General features: G+C 38.9%; 1 protein-coding gene across 2 annotated transcripts in view; it reads right to left on the reverse strand.

The window, feature by feature from the left end:
* Positions 1 to 17,757, reverse strand: part of CHN1 (chimerin 1) — a 151,115-nt gene that overhangs the window by 69,270 nt on the left and 64,088 nt on the right. Inside the window, exon 7 of one of the 2 annotated variants that reach the window (XM_054723345.1) lies at positions 6,221 to 6,509. In XM_054723345.1, the coding sequence (XP_054579320.1) occupies positions 6,221 to 6,509 (289 nt within the window). Of the gene's footprint in view, positions 1 to 3,417; positions 3,497 to 6,220; positions 6,510 to 17,757 lie in introns of those variants that run through there. The other variant, XM_008138536.3, reaches the window with a different exon arrangement.

Below are 17,757 nucleotides of genomic sequence, written 5' to 3' on the forward strand. Positions count from 1 at the left end.
TGTTGTTGTTTGCTTCATTTCTCTCTCTTTTTTGCTTCTAAATGATGATAAACTCGCTACAGTATGTTTTACATATAGTCTCTAGAGTATTGATCTGAAAAACACTTCAACTGCCTTCAAAAAAATATTGTTTATTTAAGAGATAACTAATTCAGATGTCTCTTGTTAGTTTCAAAGAGCTACATAAGCTTCAACTTTGATAATGAAATGCTAATAAGCCCTTAGATTGAACTGGTGAAAACCTGAAGATGTCAACCTGAATTTCAGTCAACTTTGAAAGCGTAAAAGTGTGCTGATTTATCTTAAATATAATGTGACATTCTTTATTATATTATAAATCTTAGTTACCAACATATTATACTAATACATAGCCGAATTATGTTATTTAAACTTTAAAGAAATTTATCCAGATCTCATTCTACTAAGTATACTGCTATTTAAATTCACATGTTGAATTATTGACAGCTTTGCACATTTATATCATTTACACTATCATGTAATTATAAATCCTTTGTTGTTGTTGTTTTACAGTGAAAGGAGCACCAATTGAATTTGGAAATTTATGTGGTACTTAAAGGTAAAGAAGGGAGGGTAGCACTTGGCACAGTACATCAGGAAAATTTTTCTTTTTTTTTTCTCAATAATTTCAGAGAGGAAAGGAGAGGGAGAGAGAGAGAGAAACATCATTGATGAGAGAATCATTAATCGGCTGCCTCTTGCATGACCCACACTGGGGATCGAGCCCGCAAACTGGGCATGTGCCCTTGACTGGAATTGAACCGGGTACCCTTCATTCTCAGGCTGACGGTCTAGCCACTGAGCTAAACCAGTGAGGCTGTTTCTTTTTTTTAATATTAAAAAATTCAATCGTCAAATAAGAGTTTATTTTTAAAACTGAAGAGTTGCAGTTCTAGAGTGACATGCCCCATTGGAACCATTCTGCAACTTCCTTTGGACAAGTTCCAGGATGTTTTAACCTCTCCCTTTGGAGTAATCCAATTACTCAAAATACAGTGATCCACGTAGTCTAAATATTAGCAGAGTCTAATGTTTAGTTTTTATGATAACGTGAAGGGAGGGGCATTTGGTAATAGGGTCTGGCTGTCTTCTGATTTTTTAAAATAAAGGATACACTATTAAAACACACCCCAAGAATCCCTAGGTAACTTACCATAAACCTATGTCCCCCAAAGATACCCATGTTATTATAATACCTACCCTCAAAAGTATGCTATAAAGATTAAAGTAGATAATCTGATAAAGTACCGAGTATATTTTCTGACATATGGAGGCTTAATAATTGTAGTTATTTCTGTTATTATTTGTAGTTTTCCAACCCTTAGAAATGTACACTGAAAAGCTAGAAGAGCCTTCCATTTCCTGAGACTAAAGAAAATTATGTAACTGGTTCAAAGATTCAATCCTAGTAAGAAGCAGAGCCAAGACTATACTTAAATGTTTGCAGCCTGTTCTACCTCTTTGAATAGTAAGTTCTCAGAAGTACAGAATCTTATGTCTGAAAACCTCTTGAGAATTAACAAAGAAAACTTATGGGTAGTGAATCGTGACAGCTAGAAGGGACCTGAATGTCATCTAGGAAAACTGAGTCCTTCATTTTACAACTCAGGTCCAGGGAGGTTAACAACATGCTTAGAGTGATATCACTAAGTCATAAGACAACTATCCAGAGCTGTTCCAAGATGATGCCCAATGAAAACCTTGATTGTTTGGGGGGTGTGGGGTGTGGAAAAGAATGGTTGGGTACATAAGAGATAATCCTATATAATAAAAGCCTAATATGCTAAGTGTCCGGTCGTCCATTCAACCAATCAAAGCATAATATGCTTATGATATGCTAAGTCCACTCAACTGCTCACTATGACCAGAGGGCAGACAGTTTTGAGTCTTAAACAAGATCAAATGTTAAAGATCCATTGCTATTTAAGTATTCAGTCATAGAGAGAGAAAAATTTAGCTTAAAAGCTTAAAATATTTTTATATGAAACTAAAAGTGAAATATTAAAAACACTGGTTTATAATCCAATATCACTATGAGTTTAATCATATATATACATATATATATATATATATATACACACACACACACACACATATACACACATATATATATATATTATTTTAAAAATGAAACAAAATCAAACCCTTCGCAGTAACTATGAACACTGCTCCTAAATAAAAGCATGTGTAACACATAGAGAATATAGTCAATAATATTGTAATAATTGTGTAGGTGCCAGGTGGTTCTGGGGGCAACACTTGGTAAAGTATATAATTGCCTAACCACCCTGCTGTACATCTGAAATACAAAATAATATTGAATGCTAACTGTAATTGAAAAATAAAAGTTTAAAAAGCATCTGTTATATTCATTAATTAGGCAAAGGTATGGGGAGAGGGCTTTACCTACAAGAGACAAAGGGTATTCACTATTAACATTAAATACATGCTAATTAAAATATCATGTCCAAATGATATCAAATAGTTCTGTTTTAAATAATAGTTTCAGCTAAACACCCCTGTGCACGCTGCAGATAGAAATTATGGAAATCCTTCCCCCTCAAAAAGCTTCCTTAATTTAGAACCGTGTGACTCAGAAGAATACACAAGCTTGGTTATGATTACATATGAAGCTAATACATAACTTTCTCTATTCAACAAATTCAGAAACGTTTCTCTCATGTACAAGTTTTGTAGATTTTAAAGACATAGATTATTCCAAGAAAAACAATTGTATATGATTTTAATTTATCCCTGAAGTTAATGAATTTATAAACTTAAATTTTTGGTTATCCTTATTCCTAAAGAAATATTTATTTTTACAGCATTAAGTAGTCTGGAAACAAATCTTTTACATGAAGGGCAAAAAGCCATTTTGCAAGAACAAAACTCTGAATTTAGAAAGTCTATTAAAATGACTTGAGTAATCCTAACCTGAACTAAGCAAAAAAAAAAATTTTTTTTTAACTTAATGCAAGCTAAAAACAGACGTCTCCTTTCAAGCCCACACTAACGTGCTCTTTCGGGTACTGTGTCATCGCCCTTACACCACCTGCACTCCTTGAGGATCACACACTGTAGGAGCCATACTGGGGATCACCTAGTCCAGAGCCCTCCTATGAAAGGTGGGGAAATGCAGTCTCACCGAAGAGCATGCCCAAAGCGACACATACAGTCAATTCCTGTAGAACTACTAGTAGAACTCAGCTCTATATTCTAACACTAGTGTCCTTTCCACCACAGCACACGAACTCCTGCAAAGCAACACTTCTTGCCTCTGAGGAAAAGGAGTCATGAACAAGAGGGGCTTTAGCTATTCAGGACCCAGTGAAATATTTATTAAACTATACTTGTGTCAATAGGTACTTAAATCAGTTAAACGTGATTGTCTTTACTTACAAATGTCATCCACTCTGACAGGGAATCAGTGTTTCAAGCTGTTGAACAGGTCATCATCCCTGTCCTGTTGGATGACACCTGTAAATAAAATAAATCTATTTTTGAGTAAGTAGATTTTGAGCCAACTAGATTTAAGATGCATGCAGTTTAAAGCAAAGGGTATTTTTTAAAACTGATTCTTAATTATGTACTACTGGAGACAGGTATTTTCCAGTGCCAACCATTTCACTTTATGTAGCTATCACTGGCCATCAGCAGGAGAAAACCCAGGTAATGTGACATTGTGGCCAGAATACATGGGGAACCGCGAATGCTAGAGCTAAAAGGGTCTTCTAGGCACTCTCTCCCTCAGACTCTTGCTACTTATGAATATTATTTTCACTGTGTGGAAGGGATTGCCCAGGTCCCAAGAAGTTAAGTGACTAGCCCAATGTTAAACAGCTAAGTGTTTTTAGATTAAGTTCCTTGATGATGAAAAAGTATATGGAGAACACATTTGCAAAGGTTATTAGTAGGCTGGTCAACTTTGAAAGACTCACATGTATATATTTTTTTAATATTTCACAAATGTTCACTTAGAATATTCAAGCACATCTGCATAAAATGTAATAACAGTATTAGATAGCCTATCTAATAAAAGAGTAATATGCAGATTGACCATCACTCCAACACACAAGATGGCTGCCCCCATGTGGTCAAAGATGGCTGCCCCCATGTGGACACAAGATGGCCACCACAAGATGGCAAGCAGGGGAGGGCAGTTGGGAGGGACCAGGCCTGTAAGGGAGAGCAGTTGGGAGCAATCAAGCCTGCAGGGGAGGGCAGTTAGGGGTGACCAAGCCAGCAGAGGAGGGAAGTTGGGGGCGACCAGGCCTGCAGGGAAGGGCAGTTGGGAGGGACCCAGGCCTGCAGGAGAGAGCAGTTGCGGGGGGGACCAGGCCTGCAGGGGAGGGCAGTTAGGGGCAAACAGGCTGGCAGGGGAGCAGTTAGGCATCAATCAGACTGGCAGGGGAGTGGTTAGGGGGTGATCAGGCTGGCAGGCAGAAGCGGTTAGGGGCAGTCAGGAAGGCAGGCAGGCGAGCAGTTGGGAGCCAGCAGTCCCGGATTGTGAGAGGGATGTCCGACTGCCCGTTTAGGCCCGACATCCCTCTAGGGTTCCGAGACTGGAGAGGGTGCAGACTGGGCTGAGGGACACTCCCCTCCACCACCGTGCACGAATTTCGTGCACTGGGCCTCTAGTCTAAATATAAGCATTATTGAAAAATGTCATGAATGGGGAAAAAACAAAGTGAGAAAATGGGAACTAGAGAGTGAAAAGAAAATTAAATATAGCATGCACTTAGGATTCTAAATTCTGGTCACTTCCCAAAAAGATTTGTGGTTCCTAACAAATATGGGTAAATTAAAAACCATTTTCTACAAATTTTCTATAGTCTATAATTTAAGATGTTTGTTTCTCTGTAGCCACAAAATGCTACTCTAAGACCTGCCAGAAACTAAAATTTGGACTGAAAATGAACATTTTAAATTTCCATTCTGTATCTAAATACTCCAAGATAACGAAGTATTTTATGATGCTGCCTTGAGGTTGTTATAATACTAATCTTATCACCAAATTCATATTGAGTGCTTACTATGTGCCTAGCACTGTTTGATTATTTTACACATACTATCTCCTTCAATCAATCCTTACAACTTTATTATTATTATTACAACTTTACATATAAGTACATCAAAGCACACGAAAGTTAAGTAACTTGCTGAGATTCACTCAACTGGTAAAATAGAAAAATCTGCGCATAAATCTATTTCATGACAGAATCCAAGCTCACAATACTACATTTCTTTAACATAGCAACTGAAGATTCTCAAAAATATATCAAATTAACATGATTCCAATAAAAATACATAAAAATTCCCCCAACTAAATCCCACTCAATATAAAATAGGGTTGAAGAACCTTTTTTATGCCAAGGGGCATTTGGATATTTATAACATCATTCGAAGGCCATACAAAATTATCAACTTAAAAATTAGCCTCATCCTTAATGCCTTGGCAGGGCCAGACAAAATGGTTTCTCAGGCTTTACACGGCCCTCAGGCCGTACGTTCCCCATCCCTGATATAAAACATCAGGAAATTCACCCTTTTTCTTGTAATGGAGGGAAGACCAGGGACAATTTTTAAAGTGAAATAATCTTAGTGTCAAGGAATGAAAACCTCTGATGTTAACCTTAAATACATTATAATTAAAAAATGAAAACTGAAATGCTCTTATAATTAATAAAAGTAAATCTTCCTGATTCAATTATTTCCTAAGAGTCCACAATGAAATAAATCCTCCTGATTATCAAAATAGTATTAGTTATTAATAAACTTAATTTAATAATGTATTTTTAAAATATGGATATATATCACTTTTATAAATAACAGAACTATTTCTATGGGGAATTATCTTTAAGGGAAATAAAAAACAATCAATCTCTTATGTAATATAGCTATCTTTTCTTGACCATAAGTTATGCTTCTGAACAAAACCCCTGAACTTTTTTACTAGGAAATATTTTTAAAACTGTGAAACTGATAAAATAGGAAATAAATAGGAGTACAAAAATACACCTGAAATATTTTAACTAAATATGAATTAGATATATGCAAAGCTCAGGACCACTGAAACCAGACATTAAGGAAAACACATATCCTTTCAAAGCACTGTGGAGCAGTCCATCTCTGCTGGCAGTAGTGACTTTCTCATAAGGACCCCAAAGAGAAGAAGATAAAGTGTGGTTTCATGGTAGCTTACCCTTTTTTCTGACACCCCATCCTGGCCTGTAGAATCTTTATCATCATGTGTCTCTTTCAGGACTGGCATATGTTTTTGGTATGCTGGCTCTCTGTTTAAGGTTGTGTATCCTATGTGCTCATATATTGGGTTTATCGTCATCTTGGCAATGTATTCTGCTGCCTTGGTTTCAATATAGAGAGTAATCAATCCATCAGTCACCAGATCGTGGATGGACTCAAAGCGCTTCTCCCCAACGAAGTGCTTTCCATCGTAGTAGAGCCTGAAGTTTCTGGTTTGACTTCCAAATCTGCCTCAATGAAATGGGAAAGATGTTTTTAAGAAAAGTAACCACGTAAATTCTTTCTGAAAGAAAACACACACACTATTTGTCTGTGTGGCTTTGTTTGTAAAATGAACTATGGCTAATCTCTATGAATCATCTGGAATATAGAAAATTAAACTTTTGAACACAAAGAGTGAATCCCCAATGACTAGGGATAACTATCCAAAAATATGCCCACCCTAGAAGGAAAAATTTGTTCTTATTTATCTTTTAAGCCACTTCAGTATGCTAATAAGAAAAACAGGAAAATAAACCTCCTATCCTATTCAAACACATTCAATATTCAATTGGTCAACTCCATAATACATGAAATTTCTATATTAACATGTTCTCTTCATGTTGATCAACAAAAATATTCAATGTACTTTAGACACCAGCATTAATGTCTTTTGATGGGAAAGCTCCATTTAGAGCACACCTGAGCATGATGCCAGCCTTCATTTAAAGTAGAAGTGATTACAGAACCTGTCACACAGGGGACAGGATGACAACAGAAACACACTTTTGCTATTCCTAGCCAAAGGTCATGGGCTTGCTCCTCCCTTTTACAAAGTCATTTTCTTGTGTCTGCTTGGTGAGTCTGGGCAAGAAATGTTTGCAACAGCTGGTAGCTATTAAATGAAAATGAGACATTTTCATAAACACTGCCTTTATAATTATTCGAAGTATATGTATACATTTTGAGATACCCGATATATGGCAAATAAGTAAAAAACTATTGGACTCTAGAAATTCTGTTCTCACTTCTGAGTTACGTTGTGATTACATATTTTAAAATCCGGAGAAGAATGGTTTAGTTTTATGATAATTTCAGTATTTTGCTTCCTGCAGCACACCTCAGAAATGGATCCAACTTGGCATGACTAACACCAGTGTCCTTGCAAGACAAAGGCAAGAATGTGCACTGACTGTAATAAAAGCTGATGCCAAAAGGCACCAAGGACTAGCAACGTGGTCTCCCAACGATAGCCCTGAGTGAACGGAATTAAAAATAAAAACTAAACAAATCGTCAAGAATACATTTAATTTCACTGTTAAAAATACACAGAACAGAGGTAAACTAAAGTACTAAAATCACACCCTGTTTGATACTAAGATAAAGTATTTAAATAGAACTACAAACTTATGCAAAATATTATTCTGGTATAGGTTTTATTCCAGAAGGACAGGCGTTAGAAACTTAAGATTTTCCTTTTAATGTGTCCTTTAAAAAATTAACAAAATCATTATTTACAATGTCCTGAGGTATCTGTTTCTGTAGTTCAAACTAGACTTTAATAATTATTTAATCTAAAACCCAACATTCTATCCAGGCTGGCCCTTTCTCTAAAATAAAATTTATTCACTTTTTGGTTCTTTAGAAGCAATTAAATTTGATTCACACTCAAGTGAATGACCCATATAATTCTACTTTCCCATTCTCCATTTTCCTCTAATGTTAAAGATTATTTCGCCCAAGTAAATTTTCATTATAATGTAAGTCTAAAAAATTAGAAGGTAAAACTTCTACACCAAAGTTAAATATAAAATTGTTTTTACAGTTTAATATGCTGCTTTATTATTTCCTCTTTGTCAATGTATAATATCTGTTATTGAGAAATCAACATGGAAAGCTACAATATAGCTTTTATAAGTTCTTAAACCAATAAACACAACATTGTTTAACGTGAAATCCCTTCCCATTTCAGACCATCTTACTCCTGTAGGGGCTTATGATTTTCAAGGGGCATTTCCACAGTGGGTTCAGCACTTTAAAATAAAGACTATCCAAGCCATGGCAGAGGCGTTTATCACTCAACTGTCTCCTGAAATCTGAGAGGTCTGGGGGCACAGGACAGAGGGAAGCTGGCCTCACCTGGGTTGGAATGGTTAGACTGCAAGAGGAGAAGTTTGGGTGACTTCCTGATACTTGACAAGGGGGCTACTTCTAATCCATCCAAGAAGAGGATTTTCTGTCTACCTCTAGATTATTGGATGAAAAAGACTAAGAAGTCTGACTTTTCTCATTCTCATAGTGACTTCAAGAGACCCCATGCACGATTCCCAATTCCTCCTCAGCCCACACTAGAGCTCTTGACTTTCAGACCCATCAGACTTCCAATCTTAAGGGAGCTGATCAGATAACTAATAAAGAACTTACAATATAGGTTGATTAAAACTTAACTTCAAAGGACAAAAATATGAATGTCCATTTTAAAATTATGATTTTGTAAAAGAAAAATTGTATTACTTTTACTAAAGGAACCACACACTTTATTTTGCCTACTCTGTACTGTCCTCTCTTTTACTTTGGAAGTTACATAAAGATTAACACCACAGTGCAGACAGATAGAGACTCCTCCCCTTCCCTGATCTGAAAGTCATGATAGAAAATCTTTGAGTGAGGTGGTGAATGGCTGTGTCTATTCTACAAGAGAGAGCCATAAAAGGGAGATGCCCAATCTAAAGGCAAAGAAAGAATCCTCCCTTACAGAAGTTTACCACTCACAGTTGTCATTTATTCTACAAACAGTTAACAAAACACCAGGATCGATATTAAATATTAGTTAGTTCATAATAAAGTTTCTATTTCCTTGATAATATCAATGGGAAATAGATAAACAAAAACAAGTTAATTAATACAAAGACAAGATGAGATGCTGAAATTTTAAAAGTTAATGTTTGGATTGGTTTATAAAAAGCAATTTAAAAATGGATATAACTTTATTCTCATATAGAAAAGTTATTTCTATACAGTGATTCATAAAACCACGTGAATCCACTATCTCCCTCACACTGAAAATCAAGAAACTCACTGCTTAATAAGATCTCTTAATAAGCGCGCACACACCTAAGCTTACGTAAGATCTGAGAGCTACTGCTTATGTCCAAATGCAAAAGCACCCTTGCAGTCTTGAAACAGGGTTAGGCCAAGGACAGGCAAGTCCTGGGGGTTAGTAGAAAACCTTAGGCTTTGGCATCAGACAGATTAATGTTAAATCTTGGACCTGTCACTTCTTAGCTGGGTGATTTGGGGAAAATCATTTTTCAGATTCTGCAGCTTGAAAATAGGAATAATATATCACCCTACCCCTATGGTTGTGAGGATTGCATAAGAATGTTTAAGTAAAAGCTAAGTATATAGTATGTTCAATGAATGGTGATCCCTTTTCTCCTCCTCTGTTGGCTTAGGCCACTGCAGAGAGTGACAGAATGAGTTAGCAAACAAAGTAAAACAAAAAAGATGCTTAGTAAATATGCATTGAAGGGGTCCAATAAATAACTGGTAACACTGGTTGTATAGGAACATCTCTGCACTGATTGATTTTACAGTAAAAAAAAAAAAAAAGGCAAGAGCTCTTTGCGAATTTTTCTTCTGGGTGTTCCTGAAAAAGCGTGTATACTACTTGGTTCAACAGAGTGGACTACAACACAGTGCAAAGGGGAGGAGGAGAGAAGCAAGGAGAACCTTGCCAATGTGCCTTGGGAGTTAGGTCTCTGAATTTAAAGGAGAAAGGTCAGTAAATATACTCATTTTGAAAGTGGGACATGTTAAATGGTCTAGTGACAATGCTGAACTCTGGATTACAGAGCACTGATTTGTAAAAACTGTTTAAAGCTAAACCACTTTCTCTCCACTTTTATAGGAAATTTTTCTTTTCATTTTTCTTATATTTATTATCTGCCTCTGCCCTTGCTTTTTAAATAGCTGTTTATTCTTTGGTGAGTATGTTTGAAAGTGTACAGGCCAACTCTCACCCAGATAAAGTTCAACAAGATAACCATCCCAAATGTTAAATAGAGAGAGAGAGAGAGAGAGAGAGAGAGAGAGAGAGAGAGAGAGAGAGAGAGAGAGATTGGGATAATCTGCTTTGAACTGCTACTGTTGCACATAATTACCACTTTCTAGAAAGAATGTCTTTTCTCCAGGGTTCCGGGTCTTGGTTTTCATGTTTTAAAGAACTGTTTAATGCTGTGCCCAGTTGCATTCAGATGAATTTCAAAATATATAATTCTAACATCCAGCTTTAAAAAGTGAACAAAACCCTTAATACCATCCTTTCTATTTTTTAGCAAGTAAATTATAATCATAAAAAAAATCTATGGGAAAATTTTCATGGGAGATATCTGTCATACTACCAACAATTAAAAATATTTTTTTAAAATTTGTTCTTAGAGGTACAAAGTGATAAAAAATATGTATAAAGAATAGCCTTTGGGGTTATACTTTACTTTTTCTAAAACCAAGAATTAGTTCTGATTTGGGCCAAAATATTTGGAAGTATCTCTTCAAAGGAAAGCTCCAAGCTAACAGATGTTTTCTGTTAACAAACAGAAAACAAAACATATACAACACACTTGTCTAAGTTAACAATAAAATGTTAGAACTATTTCCAGAAACCAACCCACAAACAATTCTATTTATAATATATATTTGTGTATTGTTTATCAGAGTCAAAGAAACTAATCTAATAGTGAAATACAAATATCTCATAAATTCATCTAATCATAAACATACCCTCAGAAGGAAGGTTAAAACTGAGACAAGATGGGAATGGAGGGAGAGATTAACTGGGGAAATTATATGCATATATGCATAGCCCTTGGACGTAGACATGATTGTGGTGAAGGCTTGGGAGGGGAGGGTGCAGGGTGGAGGGGGTCAATGGGGAGAAAAAAACAAAGGGACATCTGTAATATTTTCAACAATAAAGATAAACTTTTAAAAAACAGAGACAAGAATATGATGAGGCATTCACTTAAACACTAAGACAGGCTAAGGAAGATAGAACATAGCTATATACAATTTTTAAATATTTTCTATATCTAAACCTGTTAGTAGGATACTTTTGTCTATATTGCTATTTACTTTTGGATGGTAAAGTGGGCAAAAGTATTAAAATATGTGAACTCATGACAACAGTCCCTTGGTGGGATAAATCATCTCAGGAAAGAAACAAACCCACGTGCCTACCTGCACCTCCAAAATGGTACCAGGAGGCTCTGGCACTGATACAGAAGGATTGGCTGAAGTCTGTTTAAGAAGCAGTTAGGTATTCCCCCACCCTCCCCAACCCTGTGCCCGTGCCGCCCCATCCCCCCTCTGGTGGAAAACTTAGTCCTGTTTTCTATGTAGGCTAAAAGAAGAAGAGCTGAGTGGAGGAACATGGGGAAAAGTTGAAGGCAGACGTACAACCCTGAAAACTAAGTGAAAGTTTTAAATGCTAAAGACTGAGACCTCAGTCTTTCTTCCCCCCCAGGTTCTCAGAAGGCCTGTATTTTCCTGATAAGAGAGTGAAAGGCTTGAAAATAGAGACATCACATTATACTTGGCAGGCTTCTCTCAAGCTCTCAGAACTGCTGGTCAGCTTTTTAGTGCCAAATGAATTTAAATATGAGCCATTAGCCAAGGACCACTTGACATATAAGAAAAATCTCCCTCATGAAGGACAAAGAAAAAGAAAACAAGCTAAAGGAAACAAACCATGCAAGGAGATGAAAAACATTTCATTATCAGCATGCTCACCAGAACAGAGGTAGAATATTTCCCATATCTATTCTTAAGGATTTAGCAAGAAACATTAGGATACTGTAAAAAAGACATACATATAGAATAAATAGAAAAATAATTAGAAAAAAGAAATTGTGTCATAAATGAAAATCTTAAAAGAATAAAAATAAAGTTGAGAAAATACTGAAGAAGAGAAAAAAGACAAGAAGATGAAAAATAAGAGAGAAAAAAATAAGATAATCCAGGTAGTCCAACATTTAAATAATAGGAATTCTGGAAAGAGAAAACAGAAGGATAAGAAATCAAAGAGATAATTAAAGAAATTACTGAAGAACACTAACATATACAGAAAACAAAAATATACCCACACCAAGAGGGTAAACATGAAAAGGTGCACAATCAGTAGTCCAGTAAATGCAAGTTAAATCCTCAGAATGGCAACATTTAACAAGTCTGACAACACCAAGCAGAAGCAAGAGAATCTCTAATGTAATCAATACCTGGTATACTGCTTTACAGCAAGGTTTTAGATTATCTAGTAAAGTTGAATAAATGCATACCCTGTGACCCAGCAATCCTGGGTAATGTCCCAAACAGTATGAGTGATTATGCACACTAGGGGACACACACACACACACACACACACACACACACACACACACACAGAGCAAGCAGCAATGTTCAAAACCTAGAAATCATATAAATTCCCAGTTTAAAAAAAAAAAAAGTGATATACATACTGTGCTGGTTAATTTTATATGTGAACTTGGAGGGTGCTTCAGATGACATTAACATTGAAATCAGTGAACGCTGGGTCAAGCTGATGCTCTCCCTAATTGGGTGGACCTCACCCAGTCCACTGAAGGGCTAAACAAAACAAAAAGACTGACCTCACTGAACAAGAGGGAATTATCCAGGACTTTGGACTTTATATGCACCACTGGCTCTTCTGGGTCTTGAGTCTACCAACTCACACTACAGATTTGGACTTGCCAGACTCCACAATCATGTGACCCAATTCCTAGTAATAAATCCCTTTTGAGATGTTTATAAACATATTATATATATAATATAAAAATATATAAAAAAAAATATATAAAAAAAAATATATATATATATAAAAGCCTAAGCGACCGATGACCAAACCACTGGTTGCTATGATGCACACTGACCACCAGAGGGCAGATGCTCAATGCAGGAGCTGCCCACTGGGGGTCAGTTCACTCCCACAGCCAACCTCCCGCGGTCCCTCCCCACCAGCTGGCCAACCTCCCGTGGTCTCTTCCTCCAGCCGGCCAGGCTGAGGGACCCCCACCCATGCACAAAATTCATGCACTGGGGGAGCGGGAGAGCATCCCGCAGCCCGGCCTGCACCCTCTCCATCTGGGACCGCTCGGGGGATGTCCGACTTGCCTGCCTACCAGCTTGATCGCCACCTAACTGCTCCCCTGCCAGCCTGATGGCCCCCAACTGCCCTCCTGTGCCAGCCTGATGGCCCCCACTTCCCTCCCGTGCCAGCCTGATGGCCCCCAACTGCCCTCCCCTGACAGCCTGATGGCCCACAACTGCCCTCCCCTGCCAGCCTGATGGCCCCTAACCATCTCTGCCTCAGCCCCCACCACCATGGCTTTGTCCGGAAGGAAATTGGACGGTAGGAAGATGACAGGTCTCCCAGTCTAATTAGCATATTACCTTTCTATTAGTATAGATATACAAACATACATATATATACATACACACTATCCTATTGGTTCTGCTTCTCTAGAGAACCCTAATACAATGAAATATTGTACAGCAAGAAAATACTATACAGCAAGGAAAACATACATTCAACAACATGGATAAATTTTTTAAATGTAAAAAAAAAAAAGAACAAAATACAAAAGAATACATACAGTGTCACTCAAATATATAAAGTATAAAGGCAGGCAAAAACCAACAGCATTATATATGAATGTATATATGTATGGTAAGACTATAAAAAAACATTTAAAAAATAACTATAACGTGAGTAGAGTGGTTAATGGTAATGTGGAAAGTAGAGATAATGATAAGAAAGGGAAACGGGAAATTTCTAACTATTATTATATCTTGATGTAGTAGGCATTATATAGTTTACATATTTTAAATGTAATACATTTTAAAATATACATATTTTATATACTTTTCTGTATGTTTTATTTTACAATAAATCTATTTTTTTTTAAAAAAGCAAAGAATGGAGTTTCCAAACGACAGTCAATAGCCTTAGTCTAGAAGAAAATCAATCAGAAACAGAATCCCTACAGATGTGTTATACTACAGAACTTAAGAATATAAATTTGTTTTTAAATATCCTCTCTAATAAAAGAGTAATATGCAAATTAACCATCACTCCGCTACACAAGCCACGCCCACGAGCCACGCCAATCAGCCAAGCCATGCCCACCAGCCAATCAGAGCGAGTATGCAAATAAACCCAACCAAGATGGCAGTTAATCTGCATACATAGGCACCCTGAGTGTATTCCCTGCAACGGATTGCAGGGAGCTGGGGTCCGCTTCGGCACCAGGCTGAAAACCCCTGGCGGAGGCTTTTGGCCTGGTGCATGAGCAGACCCCCTGCGATTGATGACAGGGAGCTGGGTGTCTGCTCCGGCCCCAGGCCAAAAGCCTCCGGTGGAGGCTTTATATGCACCACTGTCCCTCCAGTGGAGGGTTTTGGCCTGGTGCCGGAGCAGACCCCCTGCAATCGATCGCAGGGAGCTGGGGGTTGCTTCGGCCTGGTGCACCAGCGGACGCCCTGTGATTGATCGCCTGTACAGGGAGCTGGGGGTCTGCTTTTGGGCAGGAGGGGACCCCCTGCAATTGATCGCAGGGAGCTGGGTTTCCGCTCCTGCCCAAGAGGCTTTCAGTCTGGGCAGGCCTGGGCAGGGTTGAGCCGGTGATCAGAGGGAGCTGGAGGGGCCTGCCCAGGCCTAAAGCTTTGGCCAGAGGCTTTAGGCCTGGGCAGGGCCCAGCCCTCGATTGGTGTGAACTATAGAGGAAACACCTTTTCTGACCGCTCATTGGCTAAGCTCCCTGTATGCCACTGGTAATATTCTTAGTAACTTGGGTAATAAGAATCCAAAAAGGTGATCTAGGGTTTTTCCACCACACTTCTGGAGGAAAAAATGAAGGTCCACTGCTGGAGGGCTAAGAAATGTCATATTCTGCCCTAGCCGGTTTGACTCAGTGGATAATGCCTGGGCCTGCAGACAGCAGGGTCTGGGTTCGATTCTGATCAAGGGCATGTACCTAGGTTGCAGGCTCCTCCCTGGCCGGGGCCCAGATCAGGGCTCATGCAGGAGGCAACCAATCAAAGTGTTCTTCTCACTTTGATGTTTCTCTCTGTCTTTTCCTTTCTCTTCCACATTCTCTAAAAGTCAATGGAAAAAATATCCTCACTGAGGATAAAAAATAAAGAAAGAAATGCATATCCTATGAAAGACACATCTTGAAAATTCCTTAAGAAAGTTGTCATTTTTTCTTGGTGAAGGGACTGGAGTCCATGTTGATGAAAACACTTGGTGGCTGCTGTGACTGGCAGTGGTTGCAACCGCGGGGTGATGGGGCTGGTGCCTTCCCCTGATCAGCCCGGTTGCCTCCCACAAAGGGAGGCCAGACTGCGGCTTAGGCCTGCTCCCCGTGGGGCGCTGGCCTAAGCCGTCAGTAGGACATCCCCTGAGGGCTCCCAGTATGTGAGAGGGACCCCTGACCCTCAGTGCACAAATTTCGTGCACCGAGCCCCTAGTCCTATATAATAAAAGTCTAATATGCAAATTGTCCCCTCAGGTGTTTGACCAGGAGTTTGACCACTCACGATGATGTGCACCGACCACCAGGAGGCAGCGTGAAATGAAGGAAGGCCCTGACCAGCAGCCGGAAGGCCCTGATCGGCCCTGATCACCAGATAGGCCTAGGGACCCTACCCATGCACAAATTTCATGCACCGGGCCTCTAGTATATATATAAATTTGGTAATGTTTGTTGGAAATCCAGGCCCCTGGGTCCCACCCCCCAGACCTTCAGGTTCAGAATCTGCCTTGCTAACAAGATCCCAAGGTGATTCCTATGTGGTGTAAAGTTTGAGAAATGCCAATCTAATCCAATCCCCTTACATTATAGATGCAGCAACTGAAGAGGTCCAAGTTCCTCAACAGTAAAATAGGTAGGCTAAAAAAAAGAAAATAAAAAAATTCAATTCACTATTTAAAGTAAAATGGTTCTTTTTCTCCATTGAGAGGACTGCTCTATGGTCTTTCCCTGGAAGGCCTCCCAGCCCAACATGTGTTTATGTACACCCTTCTCCAAGGCCTTCCTCAGCACTGCCAATTCAACAGGTCCCCAACCAAACTTACCAACCCTCTCAGATCTTCTTCCCCTTCAGCAAACCATTCCTTTACCACCACCCACATAGTCAACCCTACCAAACTTTCACAATTATATGAGATTCTTCAATCTCCCTTTATACTTAAACTGTTATTTACTGACTAGAGGCCTGGTGCATAAAATTCATGCGGGGGGGGGGGGGGGTTGTCCTTCAGCCCAGCCTGCACCCTCTCCAATCTGGGAAACCTCGAGATTTCCTAGACCTGACTGCCCGTTTAGGCCTGCCAGCCTGATCACCCCCTAACCACTCCCCTGCCAGCCTGATCGATGCCTAACTGCTCCCCTGCCAGCCCAATTGCCCCTAACTGCCCTCCCCTGCCAGCCTGATCACCCCCAACTGCCCTCCCCTGCTGGCCCGGTAACCCACAACTGCCCTCCCCTGCTGGCCCGGTAATCCACAACTGCCCTCCCTTGCCAGCCTGGTTGTCCCCAACTGCCCTCCCCTGCAGGCCTGGATCCCCCTCCAACTTCCCTCCCCTGCAGGCCTGGTCCCCCCCAACTGCCCTCCCCTGAAGGCTTGATTCCCCCCCCAACTGCCCTCCCTTGTGGTGGCCATCTTGTGTCCACATGGGGGCGGCCATCTTTGACCACATGGGGATGGCCATCTTGTGTGTTGGAGTGATGGTCAATTTGCATATTGCTCTTTTACTAGATAGGATTGACCTTTCTGAATCTATGCAAACTGCACCCATTCTGCTTACATACACTGGAGTTTATTCCAAGAGAGAGCCTATGACATCCTTTTCCCTCTTGAAAATTGTTAATGGTTCACTACTGCCTATAAGAACAAGTCCAAACACTCTAGCAAGCCCTGAGCGCTTAAGAATCAGTTATTAGTTTCACTGTTAAAAGCACTAGAGACTGGCACAGTGCTGGGCACATATTAGGCCTTAAGTAAATGGCTGTTGAATAGATTAAAGACTTCATTAATACTTTCCTCTAAATTGGCCACCTAAATATAACAATAAAAAGTACTCTAAAAAAAACTACATGTGAATAACAAAATCCTTCCAAAATTGAGATTACTAGGCTTTTGTTGGGTGTAATTTTTTAAAAAGCAATAATTATGATATAGTATTTGTCACATACAGAACCGTAATGCTCTTCGTGTGATGAAATGTATAGCATGAAACTGCTTTCTACTTGTATAATTACAATTGGCAGTAAATGAAAAACAACTTTTCTAATATAGTGAATCAATTTTAGTAACTTCTGCTATCCTCTGTTTTCATTAAATCAGAGAAACAATATTAAGTATTATGCCCAGTCAATAAGTAAATATATGTTTAGTTATAAAAAGTATTGTAAAACA

The sequence above is a fragment of the Eptesicus fuscus genome, chromosome 11 (assembly GCF_027574615.1).
Source record: "Eptesicus fuscus isolate TK198812 chromosome 11, DD_ASM_mEF_20220401, whole genome shotgun sequence".
NCBI lineage: Eukaryota > Metazoa > Chordata > Mammalia > Chiroptera > Vespertilionidae > Eptesicus > Eptesicus fuscus.